General features: G+C 45.7%; 1 protein-coding gene across 1 annotated transcript in view; it reads right to left on the reverse strand.

The window, feature by feature from the left end:
- ITK (IL2 inducible T cell kinase) overlaps positions 1–15,296 on the reverse strand; it is a 106,638-nt gene extending 91,342 nt beyond the window's left edge. The window contains exon 1 of the mRNA XM_075342217.1: positions 15,020–15,296. Within this exon, the coding sequence (XP_075198332.1) occupies positions 15,020–15,157 (138 nt within the window). The 5' untranslated portion in view covers positions 15,158–15,296. The remainder of the gene's footprint in view (positions 1–15,019) is intronic.
- Positions 15,297–18,316: the final 3,020 nt, after the last annotated feature.

Genomic DNA, 18,316 nt, shown 5'->3' on the forward strand with positions numbered 1-18,316 from the left:
ATCCCGGGGACTCGAGCGGCGCTCCTCGCCCATGAGTGAAAAGGGGGGGGGTTTTGATTGTGGGGATTTGATATTGTCCATGACGCCACCAACGGTTGTGGTGAGGTTGGTGACACCACCGCTGCTCTGGACGGGGATCCCGGGAGTGATGACAGGGAGCAGCTTGGAAGTTAGTCCTCCCCTCCGTGGGTAGGGGGTTGGTTGTCCCGGGGCCCGGTTATTGGGGAGGGATGGATGGCAGGCGGGTTACGGGGCCTGGTGAGGTGCAGGGTAGTGGGGGCAGCGCTGTGCCGCACGGCACGGTGGTACTCACTCAGCCAATGATAAACACAGAGTCTCCGGTAAAACAAACGGCTGGATGGACGGGTCCCACAGACGGCTGCGGTGTTTCTCCTCCCGGCAGGTTGATGGTGACTGCCTTTCCCTGCGCCTGTGTAGTGTAGACGGTTCCAATGGGTTCCCACCGGTAACCCGCTCTTCCAGCTTGAAGGTTGCTGAAGGAGCCCCTTTTGCCCGCAGGCTCTGGCCCTGGGAACTTTAGCCTTGGCGGTGACTGTGTTTCCCTCTAACGGTTGGACTGTTGCCTTCTGTCGGGACTTGGCTGCTGGGAAACCCAGGAGGTTCCCTTCGCTAACGGATTTGACAATTTCAGCGGCGACTCCTAGCCTTGTCGGGGTCCGTAAGCCCTGCCGGTTGGTGCTGGCTTCTCTTTGCATACTGGTCCGGTACCGCCGGGCCACCGCCCGTCCACGGTCCTTACGGCTCACTCCAATTGGCCTCTCCTGCAGACGGTCACCACCGTCTGCCAACCTTGCTGTTCCGTCCGGGCCACACACCCGGACGCCGTCAGACAGTTGCTCTCTTGCCACTTCAAGCTCTCCACACTATCTGCTCTGCTTTTCCCGCCTCCAGGACTGTGAACTCCTCGGTGGGCGGAACCAACCGCCTGGCCCACCCCCTGGTGTGAACATCAGCCCCTGGAGGGAGGCAACAAGGGTTTTTGTCTGACTTTGGTGTGCCTGACCGGGAGTGTGGGGTGTGTTAGTGTAGTGCTTGTGACGTCCTGACTTGTCCAGGGCGCCACACTAGAAATCCCGTGCCCATTGTGTGTGTACGGCTCGCAACAAAAACTGACCTGCGGGGTGGCTTTCCGAGCCACAGCATGTTAATTCTATGCTGTGGATTCGCAAGTATCCTCTGTAGTAAGAACACAAGCGAGAGACCGCAGAGCACCAAACCCTGATCGTGGATACGAGCAGCTGCGGTCTCCTGCGGAGGAGAATCGCAGCCCCGCAGGTCAGGACCCACAGCGTTCAGGACACAATGGGTCCTGATCGTGGGTACAAACCATAACCCACCTACACCACTGACTGTACACAGTAAACTTCCAAGGTATAGCGATAGAAAACTGCTGATCAGTAGTGGGGGCAGGGTTGGACCAGGAGGCACGAGAGACTTCGTCCTGCAGTGATAAGCCCCTGCTAATAAAACACTGATTGGATTGAAAATAGGGAAACACATACCAGTAAGTGACATTGTTGAAATGTCCATCTTTCCTCTTCACATTGTTGAAATCAGGTCTCTTCCACTACATCATGCTGCTCTCAGATTACATAGCAAAAACCTGCTGATTCTCTTTAAAGGGTTACGAATAGGTGATTAATGTTTGATCAATAGGAGTCCAACTGCTTGACCCCCACTGAATCGAAAAAAGGGAGTAAAGAAGAGATTCCAAAGTTTTATATGTGAATGGAGCTGTTAGGTACATAAATGAAGCAGTGATTGAGCATTTGCACCATGCCATCCATTCATGTGAAGCGACCCCTGTTTTCAGGATTGGAAAGATCCCAGCGGTCCAGCCCACCGAAGTTACATTCAATCCTGCGGATAGTCAAGAAATGTCTTTTGTGGATAAATCCATTTAATGTTGTCTTTTGTATGATGACTAATGAGTAATTATTAATGACGGGGAAATGTGCCCGCCACTGCTCGGTACTCGATTGAGCATTGGGTTGCTCTGGTACTCGGGGTGCTCGGCTGAGTATCAGGAACTCGGATGTGTCGTCCATGAAACATCAAACACATTACTAAACTACATTTGTGTACTAGGTTTTATTTTTCCTTAAAGTTCTGTAGGATTAATCTTTGGACTACAGTATATCACGGCACCCATACACGCTGATGGTGTCAGTGGAAAGAAGAATCTGGCAGAACCGATTTGGGATTGTCGATCCTTTTGTTCTTTGCAAAACTAACGTTTTGCACAGTCTGTGGTGTAGGTGTCAGACAAGTGACAGGGAAATATGGTGCACAACGTGACACACAACACATGGGGTACACCAGGGACACTTTAACAACAGTGTATCCTAGTGCTAGTGAGAGGGAAGATGGACAATTCCTCCAGTTACCTGCAACTGTTCTCTGCACTCCTAGCCAGTCCCTATACAGGTTCCTCACCTGTCGCCGAGTAACCAAACAATAGTCCTGGCTAGTGAGTAGACAGGTAAGGGACACTAGCCCCACTGCTGCACTAAAACAACACACAAGGGAAAGAAAAAGAGACAGTGGGAAACACACCAACAGACTGCTGCTGTCAGCACCAAGACTGCAGCTTACACAGAAACTTGCAGAGAGGGTTCAACTAGCTCCTTCCACCTCCAGGCCAAGCATCCAAAGGAGTGTGAGTAATTGCTACCGGCAAAGGGTATATATATATACAAACTGAGAGTGGTCCAAATTGGAAACACCTGGGATGGTAATGAGAATGCTTGCTGGCAAGGAATACTGACATTAACCAGCTCTTCCCCAAAGGAAAAGAGAATACATTTAACTACAGGGGTGAACATAGCAATGGCTGTTTAGCCCTGAATCTGTCACAAGTCTCAAAAGCAAAGAGACAACTGTGATAGTAGGTACATATGTCCATCCGTATATATGTGTTCCGTGTGCTATCCGTGTGACATCCAGATAGCACACGGACAGCATGAACTTGTATACTTACCTGTCAACAGCGCTGCTGTCACACTTGCTTCCGGGTCCACAGTCAGTGCAGTGAATATTCATCAGCAGAATGAGCGGGCCCAGAAGCAACAGCTGCACCAGAGACAGGTAAGTATAAAAATACATTTATTTCTCAATGACCTGTGTTTTCTCTGCTACATGTCACACTGATATCACATCAATGTGCGATCCATGTGACATCCATGCTGCCAGTAGAAAATGGACATGTTGCTGTGTGGAGCACATGGACACACGTGTGCTCCACACGGACACACAGTCTGTGTCAAAACACGGACATGTGCACAAGCCCATTGATTTTAATAGGTTTACGTTTGTCCGTGTCTCTGGTGAGTGTGAAAACGGACATCACATGTACCGGAGACATGGATATGTGAAGGAGGCCTATGGGAAAGTTGGGAGAGATTAGCTGAACCATCAAACATCTATTGTGTATGGGGTGAAGCTGTACCCTTTGTAGGAGCAGAAGAGTTTGGGAACAGGTCCAGTCTCCTATTAGCCAAAATGGCACAGATATTGTGATATTTGGCTAATGGAAGTGAGTAAAGAATACAGTGGACTCATAGTTATGAGTTTGGTATAGTCATAAAGGGAGTGGTCCCCTTTGTCCCCACCTTCTTGCAATGATTGACAGGCTTCTGCGCGCGCGCACACACACACACACACACACACACACACACACAAGCAGTCAGCAGGGAGTAGCAGGGGTGCAGCAGACTATGGGGGATAATTATACTTTTGGCTATACCAAAAACTGGCCACTTCTATGTATTATTCTATGTATTCTCTGAGGCAGAATATTTTTCTGCTGTTTTGGCTAGCAGCGCAGTGTTATCCTATGATAGAACCTCCTATAACATTTTTTAGAAAATTTCAACTGGCCGTAACATTTTTGTACAGCACTTACACCAGTGATTGTCTTTGTCGCCAGTACGGCACATTACAGACAAACTGTCAGGAGAACAGAAACAGAGGAGGGGGATGAAGATGACTATGGGCTTCATTCTTAGGTCATACACAGGTGAAAGTGACATTATTGCTTTTGCTTCCTGAAACTTTTTCAGTGATGCCTCATTTTAGTTTATAAAATGAGTTATTTTATTTTAAGTGTCTTAAAGGGGTTGTCCACTTTATTTTAATAAAGGTGTGGGGGACATGATTTTGTGACACAAAGTATTACAAAGTGGACGGATTAGTCCGTATATGGTTTCAAAAATTTAAAAAAAACTATGATACAATTTTTAGACGGTGTCGGACAATTTATTATGACTGTCAAGCTGATTCCAAAATTGCTATTTTCAAGATGGTACAGAACATTCATCAAGGGTCCTAATATATAAAATGATATCGATCACCGATTTATTATTTTAAGTAAAAAATTTAGAGGGGCTTTTACAATGTTCCATCTTCGGGCTTTTCCCCCTTCTACAGTTGTCTTTCTATGTAATAGTCCACGCTGGATTTCTCAGGTAACCTGGTAAGCTCCTCTGACATCATAACCATAGAACTTTTAACTTTTTCACAACATATAACATACAGTTACATCATATGTTGTATCCCTGACTCTGATGCGGGGGTCACACGCTGAGCTCGCATCTTTCCCGGCAGATGATGACCATCATCTGCCTCTAACAGCCACCGGTGGAGTAGAGCTGTCTACATGTTAAATTGTTAAATGACGCTGTGGTGGCTTGATGAAGACCCTCATGCTTGACATGATGAGTCTCCTATGAAATAATAAAAAGGATAACTCTGGCACACAATTTGAAGATGCATAAAAAAACCCAGAAATCTCCTATAAACGCCAGCTATATAGAGATGGGTGAACCCGAATGCATAGTGTTCGTGTACACGATCCGGAACACGAGCTTTCTGGGAAGTTCGTGTTATAGTTCGAGCCCAGTTCGTGTCCAGGGGCTGTAAAAAAAAAAAAAAAGCACATTATTAAAAAAACATTATGATCATACTTACAGGTCCCGCGACACATCCTGCAGACTCTGTCTCCCGGCCGCTTCTGCTTCCACGTCCGATCAGTGCTGTGTCCCCCGGTAACCACCACTGACTAAAGGGCCTTCGATGACGTCATATCCATGTGACCAGTCTGGTGTGAATGTTGTTGTTACCTCGTGGATTACAGGACCTTCTATGACGTCATAGCCATGTGACCAGTCCGTAATCAATGAGGTAATACAACATTCACGCCTGACTGGTCACATGGCTATAATGTCATGGAAGGTCCTCTAGTCAGTGGTGGTTACCAGGAGGGCACAGTAATGATCGGACCCGAAAGAAGAGGCGTCGGGAGACAAAGTCTGCGGGATGCGTCGCAGGACCTGTAAGTATAATGACAATGTTTATTATTAACTATATTCTTTATTTTACAGTCCCTCTGCCCCGTCCCATAGCTGTAAAGTCCAAATTCGGTGTTCAGACGCAAGTTCGCATTATCTCAGAACTTGAACCCGAACTTTACAAAACGAACATCAGGGGGTTTGCCTTTCACTACAGCTAAATACTGGCTTTCACAGGAGATTCTGAACCTGCGATCATATGAAAGCTTGTACCATACATAGCAGTGCATCAGCACTGCTATGTATAGCAGAAATCTCCTATAAACGCCAACTAAACTCTGGCTTTCACAAGAGACTCTGTAAGCATAGGTCTGCTCGACTGGCTCAAGGTGCTCAGAAGTAAGAAGCAATTTAATAAAAAAATAACTCCGGCATCACTTCTTCTATTCTTGACTTCTATGCTACAGCTAACAATATTTCCAAGCTTATTAGGTGTTGTCCATATCTACCACTCAGCAAGCAAGGTTCCAACTTATCGCAACTGTTCTCGGTGCTGTGACACCTGGCCTCTGCAATCAAGGTTAAAGCATCTCTTGAAGCATGGCTCGTTTATTTATACATCACTGCTATTCTGTGGTTAATAATTTTTTATTATACAAGTCCTAGTTTACAGGCATTGCTGATATTAACTATTGCCCTGCTGTTTACAGGTATTGCTGATATTAACTATTGTCCTGAAACAAACCAAACTGCATGTATTCCTCTGTCAGTCCTGTGATTGACTGCAACCTTGCTGGAAGATATCAGACTGCATATGCATCTCCATATTTCTGTGAATAACTTCATCAATAGTTACTTTTCTTGTGTGTATCTGCACATCTGACTAAAGGCTCCATCACACACAACGAGATCGCTAACGAGATCGTTGCGGAGTCACAGTTTTTGTGATGCAGCAACGATCTTGCCAGTGACCTCGTTATGTGTGACACCTACCAGCGATCAGGCCCCTGCTGTGAGATTAGTTGTTGCCGAATGGTCCGGTACATTTTCTTCAAAGGCGATGTCCTGCTGGACAGAATGCATTGCTGTATTTGACGCTGTGTGACAGGGTCCCAATGACCACCGAGATCATTATACAGGGCCGAGATCATTATACAGGTCGCTACTGCGACCTGTATCGTTACTGCGTCGTTGGTAAGGTCTGACTCTGTTACATCTCATCAGCGACCTCCCAGCGACTTACCTGCAATTCTTATCAGGTCGTATTGTTGTCGGGATCGCTGGTAAGTCATTGTGTGTGACTGGGCCTTAAGCTTTGTCTAGTGGTTCTTGCTCTGCTTGTTTGTCTGCCATAATCCATAACCTATTTACCTGATACTTCCTGATCCATGTGTCATCCATCAAGACCCGCTCTGCTGCATCGTCTCAGTTCTCTGCTACTTACCCACACCTACAGTTTAAAGAATCCACTTCACCGGATGAGCCCGTAACAATGATATATAGAATCTTGCCACTTGATGCATCATTTCCTTAAATTTAAAGGCAAGCTTGTGTAACGGGGGCAGGGGGCGCCTCAGGGGATGTAGTCGGGTCCCCTCGCCTTGTGGGCCGCAGGCTGAACCCCGGCCCGGCCGTTACTTGCAAAACAGGTGTGTTGTTGGGGCAGAGTGTGGATGCATGGGGCCCATTCATGACAGCGTTCTTTCTGTGCTCTCCAGCTCCTTCTTCACTTTCAGGAAAGAGACAATTGCAGGCAGCAGATAAACCAAACACCGATTTATTAAACAAAGCTTCCATCTTTTTGTTTGCAGCAGGTTTACGTTAGTACGTTACAAGTTACAGGTCCTTTTCTACAAAAACGGTTTCCTTTTTCTCTACGGGCACTTTCCTTTGCCTGCAGGGGACATACGTTAACCCCCTAGTAGCTGCGCTCTAACCCGGATTTACTGTAGGGCAGATCCAGCACACACTACCGGCTCTGGATAAGTTCTCACCTCTCCACTTCTTTGTCAGGGCACTAACCTTCGCCTGCAGGGGCCACTTGTTATCCCCCTGATAGCTGCACTCCACTCTAGTACACACCACCGTCTCCGGACTAGTCCCAACTCTTCCACCGTTTCTCATGGGTTTCCTCTGCTTTCTAGCCAAGAGTACTCACTCAGGCTGACTGCCTCGTCTTACTCCCACACTCTGCCCCGTCACCTCAGACCGAGCTTGCTCGCCTCTCACATCTCACTGCACACTGGACTCTGCATTCAGAACCCTTCCTTCCCCACCTAGGCTGCCCTGCCCCTTCCTTCCCTGCCACTGTTACCAGGGGAACCACTGCTCTACACTGGCACCTAGTGGGGAAACAGTTTATGACAGGTAACATTTTACCATCAACATTTACAATTTGCCACCATACGACTGTGGCGTTTTCAGGGGGGAAAAACCGCTCCTTCACTACCAGGGGTCCGACTGCCCCTTACATTTGCATCCCCTCACCTTCTTCAATCCCTATGGCACAATCGTGCCCTACTACCTGGTATAGATAACTACAACTCTGTCTCATGGTGGAAGGCAAATGGCTTTGAAAATACTCATTAGTTCTTTTCTTCCACCGGCTTTATCTTTTTCAAGGTCCTAATAGAGAAATACTCAATCCCTCTTTGACAACACTATCAATACCCTCAAATAAAGCACTGGCTATTGAGTTATCTGCAGGGTCTTAACCCTTTACATACATTTGCATATCCCGTTAATTTTTTCCAAGAATGTGCTTCTAAAAGTGATACGTTGAACATATGGTGGACTTGACCACAGGTCTCTCATTTTTGGTCTCCTGTGTATAAATTGTATGAAGGCGTTTTCTGTTTCCCCATGATGACATCCCTGTGAGGCTTTGTTACACTACAAATGATCCACACTCACCTACCTTAAAGGGGTTGTCCACTACTTTTACATTGGCGGTCTAGCCTTAAGGCCCTGTCACACACAGAGATAAATCTGTGGCAGATCTGTGGTTGCAGTGAAATTGTGGACAATCAGTGCCAGGTTTGTGGCTGTGTACAAATGGAACAATATGTCCATGATTTCACTGCAACCACAGATCTGCCAAAGATTTATCTCTGTGTGTGACGGGTCCTTTAGGATAGGTCATCAAGGTCGGACACCTGGCACCCCTGCCGATCAGCTGTGGTCGGGCAGCAGACAGCCGGAAATGTTCAGTTCCAGAGCACATCTGCCTCCTATTGATCTGAATAAGAAGCTGATGTGCTGTACCCAGCTGCGGCCACTATCAGAAGACGTTGCAGTTCAAGAATTGAGCATTTCCAGCTGCCTGCTGCCGTTGCCGGGACCGAAACCAGCTGATCGGCAGAGGTGCTAGGTGTCGGACTCCGCCCAATCAGACATTGATGACCTATCCTAAGGCTAGGCCATAAATGTAAAAGTAGTGGATAACCCCTTTAAGTACAAAATGTTCTTCTTAGCAGCAAAATTGACAATAGTGTATGCTTGGGGAAAAAAAGACACATACCGTACCCAGAATTTCTATCCAGAATAGATAATTTTATGACCAATCAACAACTTGTAGACTGTGATCCCTCGCGGGCAGGGTCCTCTCTCCTCCTGTAACTGTCTGTTCCTTGTATTGTTCATGATTATTGTACTTGTCCCTATATGTATACCCCTTTTCACATATAAAGCGCCATGGAACAAATGGCACTATAATAAATAATAATAATTACTCACTACTGTCTTAAATGACACTTCAGCTAAATTCTTCTTGATCTAGAACCCCTGGATAACACATGGACATCCGCATATTCCAAAGAACACTTTTTATTTTGGTTAATCATACATATTATCCTCATCAATTCCTGATCCTTACGTTTCCATTGTCTGTGTCTCCCTTATTCTATCCCCTTATCCTCTCTTTCTATTGTCTGTGTCCCCCTTATCCTATCCCCTTCCCCTCTCTTTCCATTGTCTGTGTCGCCCTTATACTATCCCCTTCTCCTCTTTCCATTGTCTGTGCTCCCCTTATCCTATCCCCCTCCCCTCCCTTTTTATTGCCTGTGTCCCCCTTATGCCATCTCCTTCTCCTCTCTTTTTATTGCCTGTGTCCCCCTTATGCCATCCCCTTCCCCTCTCTTTCCATTGTCTGTGCCCCCCTTATACTATCCCCCCTCTTCTCTTTTCATTGTCTGTGCCCTCCTTATTCTATCCCCCCTCTTCTCTTTCCATTGTCTGTGCCCCCTTATCCTATGCCCTTCCCCTCTCTTTCTATTGTCTGTGCCCCCCTTATCCTATCCCCCCTCTTCTCTTTTCATTGTCTATCCCCCTTATCCTATCCCCCTCCCCTCTCTTTTTATTGCCTGTGTCCCCCTTATGCCATCCCCTTCCCCTCTCTTTCCATTGTCTGTGCCCTCCTTATTCTATCCCCTTTCTTCTCTTTACATTGTCTGTGCCCCCCTTATCCTATGCCCTTTCCCTCTCTTTCCATTATCTGTGCCCTCCTTATCCTATCCCCTTCCCCTCTTCTCTTTCCATTGTCTGTGTCCCCCTTATCGTAACCCCTTCGCCTCTCGATCCTTTTTTATTTGCACGTTGTGTCTTGTTTTCTTTGTATATGCATTATCATATGATCTGTTTATATATTGAGGTGACATATTTGACTATTTATTGTTCAATTGTTAAAATATAAAATGCAATAAAAGTATTTGAAAGAGGAAATATAAAATCTGAATAGGAAGTGTTCCAAGACATTTACAGAAATGGGGGTTTCGCCATGTGATACAGTTATGGTACATCGTTGGTATATGACATCATGATCTGCTAATACCCCTACTGATCTTGACAATGAAGGGATTCTTACGGTACGTACCCACGATCAGGAGTGGACCCACTGCGTCCTGGACGTGGCAGGTCTTCACCTAGGGTGTCGTGAGTCTCCTCCGCAGGAGGCCGCAGCTGCCCGTGCCCACGATCAGGGTTCGGGGCGGTGCAGTCTCTTGCTGTGTTCTCCCTGCGGAGAACGCTTAGTACTTGGCAGCAAAAAATTGACATGCTTGGGCTCGGAAAGCTGCACAGCAGGTCAGTTTTTGCAGCAGGACGTACACGCACAGTGTGCATGGGGTTTCTATAAATCCCATCCACTGTGCTTGTACTTTTCAACACAGCGTTTTGGACGCAGCTGAAACATGCTGCATCCAAAACGCTTTGAACCCTCATCGTGGGCACGTACCTTTATTTTTAGCATATCTGTACTCCTGGCCATTCAGACTCAGGGTCATTGGGATTCTAGCAGACAGACCGACCAGCTAAGAAGGTGAAGGTATGTCCTAGTAAAATGAGTGATCAATTAAAAACGAAAAAGACAGGGCAAGAGAGTAGTGTTTCACTAACTATAATAATTTCACAAGTAAGCAATATGTACAGTATAAACTATGTAAAATAAAGTATTTGTAATTCTCCAGTAGGCCCTGGTACCACAGTTGAAAGGTAAAGTCCAGCTTGTCAAACAGCATAGCATAAGGGGTACTTTGCACGTTGCGACATCGCTACTGCGATCTCGTCGGGGTCAAATCGAAAGTGACGCACATCCGGCGCCGGTAATGACGTCGCAACGTGTAAAGCCTAAAAGCACCAATAAATGATAGCAAAAGCATCGAAAATCGGTGATCTGTGTAGTGTCGGTCATTTCCATAATTTTGCTGCAACGACAGGTAAGATGTTGTTCCTCGTTCCTGCGGCAGCACACATCGCTGTGTATGAAGCCACAGGAGCGAGGAACATCTCCTTACCTGCGTCCCGCCTGCAATGCGGAAGGAAGAAGGTGGGCGGGATGTTTACGTCCCGCTCATCTCCGCCCCTCTGCTTCTATTGGCCGCCTGCCGTGTGACGTCGCTGTGACACTGCACGACCTGCCCCCTTAGGAAGGAGAGCGACGTCGCAGGGCAGGTAAGTGCGTGTGAAGCTGCCGTAGCGATAATGTTCGCTACGGAAGCTATCACAAGATATCGCATCTGCGATGGGGGTGGGGACTATCATGCTCGGCATTGCTACAATCGGCTAGCGATGTCGCAGTGTGCAAAGTACCCCTAAGTCCTAGATGTGTCAGTCTATTCAGGTATGTTCAGTCCATTCAGAACCTGCTTCTAATTCCCAGCCCAACCACAGTGAGAAGTTCTGGCTGCCTATTTATGCTGTGCTAATACCTGCAGCTGTGCAACTCGGGCGTTGCTCCAAAAACCCGGACTAGCAGAGAAGGTCCAGGCCAGGGTTTTACCCCTTTCCTCGCTGCTCACCAGTGCAAAAGGCACTTGCTAGGAGGAATTTATCTCCCATCTACCACCATACCCTTCACTGAGTCACACAAGTTAAGCATTTTCTATCAACATCAATGGGGACATCAGAACTTGACTTCCTCATGCTGAAATCCCCAAATGTTAGATGAGAGGAGAGAGTGAAATGAGAAACCTGCAGGTCAAGTATAGGAAAGAGGTTTTTGACAGTAATAAAAGACAATTACTGCTCACATTTGGTGTGGGACCCAACAATATGGGGGTACGTCAAATTTTAACCAATAGACCAGACAGAATGTCAAGTGTATAGGTTGGGGGCTCATTTCAGTAAAAGTGATTGCAAAATAAGTTTTCACTTGTTTTTATAAGCTGTTTAGTAGAGGGCAAACCAAAACACTAATGGTATGTGCACACGATCAGGACCCGCTGCATCTTGGATGCGGCAGGTCCTGACCTGTGAGGCCGCGAGTCTTCTCCGCAGGAAACTGCAGCGGCCCGTGCCCACGATCCGGGCTCAGGCAGTTGCGGTCTCTCGCTGTGTTCCCCCTGCGGAGAACACTCGCATCTTCACAGCAAAACGCATCTCAGGTCAGTTTACGCTGTGAGGCGCACACGCACAGTGGGCATGGAGTTTCTACAAATCCCATCCACTGTGCTTGTACTGTGCACTGCAGTATTTTGGACACAGTGGAAACACGTTGCGTACAAAATCCTGCGAACCCCGATCACCACTCAGCCTATGGATCCGATTCATCATTGCATTTCTGCCAGTTTTTTGGTGTGAATGCCTCTCAATGAGTAACTTTTTGACTTACGGCAATTTCATCAACCAATTGGCACCTTTTTTCAAATTGTCTTATGTGGTTTAGTTAGTTTTCCGATTTTTACACTAATTCATGATGTATAATTCATGAAATGTGACATTTTTGTTTTTAATCTAAAAAGCCGGAAAATATGGTGCAACGTGACTCTAATTCCCCACATGCCAGTGGGCTTTATACAGTCCGATCAGAATGTGAAGCTAAGAACCTCATGTTCAGTTTTGCAAATTTTTGCCTAGTGGCACTAGATTAATGTGTGATTTTTGGATGCGCTGTTTGTGTCTTTCTCTACAGCTATGTCACTCATGTTCCCCCAAAATGATTTTATACATTCCAATTATTTTGGCACATTTTTTGTGACATTTTGCAAACCGTAACATTTACCAGCTAAAAAGTCTCAAAACCAGTTAAAGACAGAAAAAAAGACAATTTTAGGCATTACGCAAGGAATAAGTAACGTGATAGACCATTATTTCTAATATTCAAGGATTCTATAATTACAGGGTCTGTACCACAGGACTGGCGCATAGCAAATGTGGTGCCAATATTTAAAACAAAAACAAAAAGTAACTTTAACCTCAACTGTGGTCAAAATCTTTGAGGGTTTTCTAACAGATGGATTAGCTCAATAAGAATAAGCTCATGACCCAATATCAACATGGGTTTATAAGGGATCAGACCCTCATATTAAGCTGACCAGTTTCCATGAGGAGGTAAGTTATAGTCTGGATCAGGTTAATGCAGTGGATGTTGTCTATCTGCACTTTTCAAACGTGTTTTATACAGTGCCCACATAACCAGTTGGTACATGAAATGAAAACAAAGGGAAAATATGAGTAATTGGTTAACAACTGGCTCAGTGATAGGAAACAAAGGGTGGTTAATAATGGAACACATTTTGATTGGGTCACAGTTAACAGTGAGTAATCATATGGGTCAGTATTGGGCCCTCTTCTTTTTAAAATACTTCTTAATTATTTGATTGAGGGCATATAGTGTAGATTTTCAATATTTGCAGATGATACTAAACTCTGCAAAGTAATCACTATAGAAAAGGATAATTTAATGTTACAGAGGAATTTGGGGAAGCTGAATGCTAGGGCTGTAAACTATGGATTCTTTATTATATGCGCAGTGAGATTATGGATTCTTTACTGTGCAAGCACTGAGACTATAGATTTTTTTCTGTGCAAGCAGTGGACTATGGATTCTTTACTGTGCGAGCAGCGAGACTATGGTTTCTTTGCTGTGCGAGCAGTGAGACTATGGATTCTTTACTGTGTGAGCAGTGAGACTATGGATTCTTTGCTGTGCGATCAGTGGGACCACGGACTCTTTACTGTGTGAGCAGTGAGACTATGGATTCTTTACTGTGTATGCAGTCAGGCTATGGATTCTTTACTATGCAAACAATCAGACAACGGATTCTTTACTGTGCAAGCAGTGATACTATGAACTCTCTGCTATTAATACTATAATGGTTGATTCACTAAAAACGTTTCGATGCCTTTATTGAAAAATATAATATTGCAGCTTTTCGGGACTAGATTTTGGAGATGGAATCCAGGGAACTAGTCTGATTGCCTTATATTGAGTCTGGAAGGAATACCCCTTTAGACATCAAATGACAAGCTAGTCCCGTTGGAAGGTTTGGCCAACGTTCATTAAATGTGTATGGGGCCCTTAAGGCATTGTAACGCACCTCAGTCGTTGATCTTATCAAATGGATTGTCGTGAGTTGAAATGGAACATGTTTTTTTTTAACTTCGTTTTAAATGGAACATGTTTGATTCTTCTCTCCTCCGACAACCTTTGAGGGAGAGAGTCGCAAGGCCTCTATACAAATTAGATTTTTAGCTGATTTGGATGACTTTATTTGGATTTGTATGGGGGCGCTAAAGCCCTTAATACACAACAGACAGGTGTTGACCAAGTGATCGTTCCGCCGATAGCTCTCTCCCAAGTTCCCCATTCATAGGAATGCTCGAGCGACTTGGCTCGAGCATTCCTTGGCTCGACTTGCTGATCCTCTGTTCTCTATGAGTGAGGAGTTTGGCAACGGCTTATTTACTAGAATAATAAAAGACTGACCATCAGAAATCAGAAAAACCAGCCAGATCATTCTCTCCCCCAACATCATTTTTTAGGAATGATTCGAGAGGCTCGTGTTCACATTAGACTGTCGGACAATCACGCTGATATCTGCTGTCAATCTAACGTGAATGGAGGTCTCAGAATTAGGATGACTGTATTGGATACATAGCTATTGATTAATCAGGCATGTTAATTCATGGGACAACATAGATAAGTGGCAGCACTTATTTCCCAATAACAACTGAATTGGATAGGCTCTCATCCAACAAGGAAAAATAGGCAAAGGTCAGGCCCAATAGCTATGAAATTTTCTGAAATTTCCAATAATGTCAAATTTAGACCTATTGCCTGGTGGGACCCCATGGTTTGGTAAAGTACTTGGCATAGTACTTGCCTTCTCAATAATAATAATCTAATAAATGACTAGGGCGCAGCACCAAATTAAACATAAAAGAAAAATTAGCAAAAGACCGTTTTTTTTTTTAATCCCAGCCCATCAACTTACCCCATTTCGATGCTCGTAGTAGTTGAGTGACGTTCGAGTCAGGATGAAGACCCTTGACTTGTAGTTGGCCGGAGATGTCCTCCTCTTCTGCTGAGACCTCTTTATAAGTGGCTGTTGTAATATGACTGAACTATTCATCTGGAAGATCAATCGCTGTTCCCAGAGTCACAGGGAGACCCTGAGATGTTAATATATACTCATAATCCTTTAATTCCACTCACGGCGTTGAACAGATAGATCCGAGAACAGACACATGGGCAGCACGACAACGGTTGGGCACCATGAGCTCTGGGAGAAGAAGAATGATGAAGAATGAGAGGGTAGGACACAGACACGGTGAGCGGAGGTGGAGCTCATGAAGCCTTATCTGAAGATCTCAGAGTGCAGCAAAGGTGTTAAACTTGTATTATGTGACCTCAAACTATAACCACATCCTCTGAATTGCTGCTTCTTTCAGTCGTGTAAATGTTATGTATGTACCCTGCATCGTGAACTGAATACTTATACTGCAAATTGACTAAACAAAACAATAAATTAAGTCTGGTCTATCGGGTCTGGAGGATCCTTGACCAAGAACCTAAGTCTGGAATGTGGGCGACAAACAGAAGAAACAGCATGCGGCTAAAAAAAATGGTGGGAGACGCTTTACTGGTGGCATCACATTGCTGTTGACAATAGACTGAAAAAAATATTCTTGATTTTATCACTAGTCTCATAAAATAAGCCAATAAAATTAATGCGTAATTATTTCATAAATCATTAGTACACATGAAAATAAGAAACTATATAATATATATTATCAGAGAAAAATGCTTCTTTTACACCAAGACTGACCATCAAATCACAAAAAAAATCTGTAGGTGATGATAGTTGGTGCCGATAAGATTATATGTAGAAGGGGAGTGGGATCTATAGGCAGAGCTCCTCCCTAATCCTACACCTCTACATAGGAGATGACAGTTAGTGCTGATAAGATTCTATGTAGAAGGCGATTGCTAGAGGCAGAGGTCCTCCCTCCTCCTACCTCTCTACATAGCAAATGACAGTTGGTGCCCATAAGATTCTATGTAGAAGGTGAGGGGGAACTAAAGGCAGAGCTCACTCATCCTACTCTACAAAGAAGATGACAGTTAGTGTTGATAAGATTCTATGGAGAAGGGGAAGGGAGGTGCTAGAGGCAGAGTTCCTCCCTCATCCTACCCCTCTACATAGGTGATGACAGTTGATGCTAAGATTCTATGTAGAAGGGAAGATGGGGATCTAGAGTTTGAGTTCCTCCCTTATCCTATCCTTCTACAAAAGAGAAGACAGTTGGTGCAGATACGATTCTATGTAGAAGGGTGGGGACTGGAGGTAGAGCTCCTCCCTCATCCTACTCCCTACATAAAATCTTATACATAGCGATCATCATCTCCTATGTAGTGGAGAGGCGGAGGAATAAGGGAGAAGCTCTGCCTATAGCATCTCCCTCATCTTCCCCTCTACATAAAATCTTATGAGCAACAATTTTCATCTCCTACATTTTCATCTCTCTTATATGATACATTACAAAGTTCCTTATTTTCATGTATACTATATTTTGCCAATATGAATATGGTCGGATCGCTGGATGCCATAAGCGGGCTTTACACGCTACGATATATCTTACGGTATGTCGTCGGGGTCACGTTGTAAGTGCCGCACATCCAGCATCGTATGACATATCGTAGCGTGTGACAGCTACAAGCGACTGTGAACGAGCAAAAATACTTACCTTATCGTTGCTCGTTGACACGTCGCTCATTTTCTAAAAATCGAACGTCCGGTTGTTCATTGTTCTCGAGGCAGCACACATTGCTCCGTGTGACACAACGGGAACGATGAACTGCAGCTTACCTGCGTCCCGCCGGCTATGCGGAAGGAAGGAGGTGGACGGGATGTTTACGTCCCGCTCATCTCCGCCCCTCCGCTATTGGCCAGCCGCTGTGTGATGTCGCAGTGACGACGAACGTCCCTCCCCCTTCAGGAAGTGGATGTTCGCCGCCCACAGCGAGGTCGTTTGGAAGGTAAGTACGTGTGACGGGGGTTTACGACTTTGTGTGACATGGACACCAAATTGCCCGTGCCACACAAACAATGGGGGCGGGTGTGATCGCAAATGCGATCGCATGAGAAATTGAAGAGTGTAAAGCAGCCTTTAGTGTCCGAGCACTACTCCCATCCCATGTTTCAGAGGCATTTTGACTCTGCTTGCAACATCGGAGAGCACAGAATTCTGAGTTATTGAACTGCAGAAATGCACTGCCCCCAGCTACTAGAGGAGCTCCTGAAGACAGACGGTGGGCAGTATGTGGTGCCAATTTCATGGTTTCCCTTTCAAATAGGAAAACAAATGCCCTTTTAGATGAGCCGATAATTGTCATGCTCATTTCTGATTATCTACGGTTCACTGTCATGGCTCAGTTTGGGGATTCAATCTGGTGACCTGTGGTTTCATGATCGGTTCCTCTGTCTGTTGAGCCATTGCATTTTCTTCCCTGTACAAATGCTGATAGTTCCTATGGACTTTGTTTTTCTTTCCTCTCCAGGTGTTTCCTATTTTCCTGTTATTGTTTTCCCTATCACATTTTGGGCTGGGTTTTATATGTTGAAATCTCACTGCACATCTGTGGTGCCCCTGAGGCTTCCGTCGCCACAGGTCATTGCACCCCATCTGCGGTGTGATGCCCCATTCTGGGAGAGGAAGAGAGTGAACTCCGGTCCCATGGTAAATTCACACTACACCCATTGCTAGGGACACACAGGACCAGGGAAAGTGGCAGGCAACCCTCCCATGCTGCATGCTGAGAGGGGCTGTAAGACCTATCCCTGCTCCCATAGGGTGGTAGCTTAGCAACTGGGGAGGTGGGAGGAGCCACTGAGAGCAGATAGAGAAAGGAAAGTGAAGTTAGTTTCAGTTCGCTCAGGGAGTGGGAGAGTGAGGAGTGAGCATGTAGGACGAGAAGAGAAGAAAGGGTCGCAGGGCCGCGGGTAGTCCTGTAAGGTGCCACGAGCAGTCCTTGTTGGGTACCGCTGCCGAGGGCCCAGAGGCGCTACGGGTAGCTGCAGGCTGCGGTGGCCCGTTCCACAGTGACATCGGTGGAGCGACTAGCTGCGACAGGGGGACGGTCCCTAGACACTGAAGGAGTGAAAAGACAGTCTCCAGACAGTAAAAACTGAGGCCCAGGGAATTGCAAGCTCCCAGGGCCAGAACCCAGAGCAGATCTTCAGAAAAGGGGAAATCAGCCGACAGGTGACCCCCCAGCCTGGAGGCTGTAA

The sequence above is a fragment of the Anomaloglossus baeobatrachus genome, chromosome 4 (genome assembly GCF_048569485.1).
Source record: "Anomaloglossus baeobatrachus isolate aAnoBae1 chromosome 4, aAnoBae1.hap1, whole genome shotgun sequence".
NCBI classification, from domain to species: Eukaryota; Metazoa; Chordata; class Amphibia; order Anura; family Aromobatidae; genus Anomaloglossus; species Anomaloglossus baeobatrachus.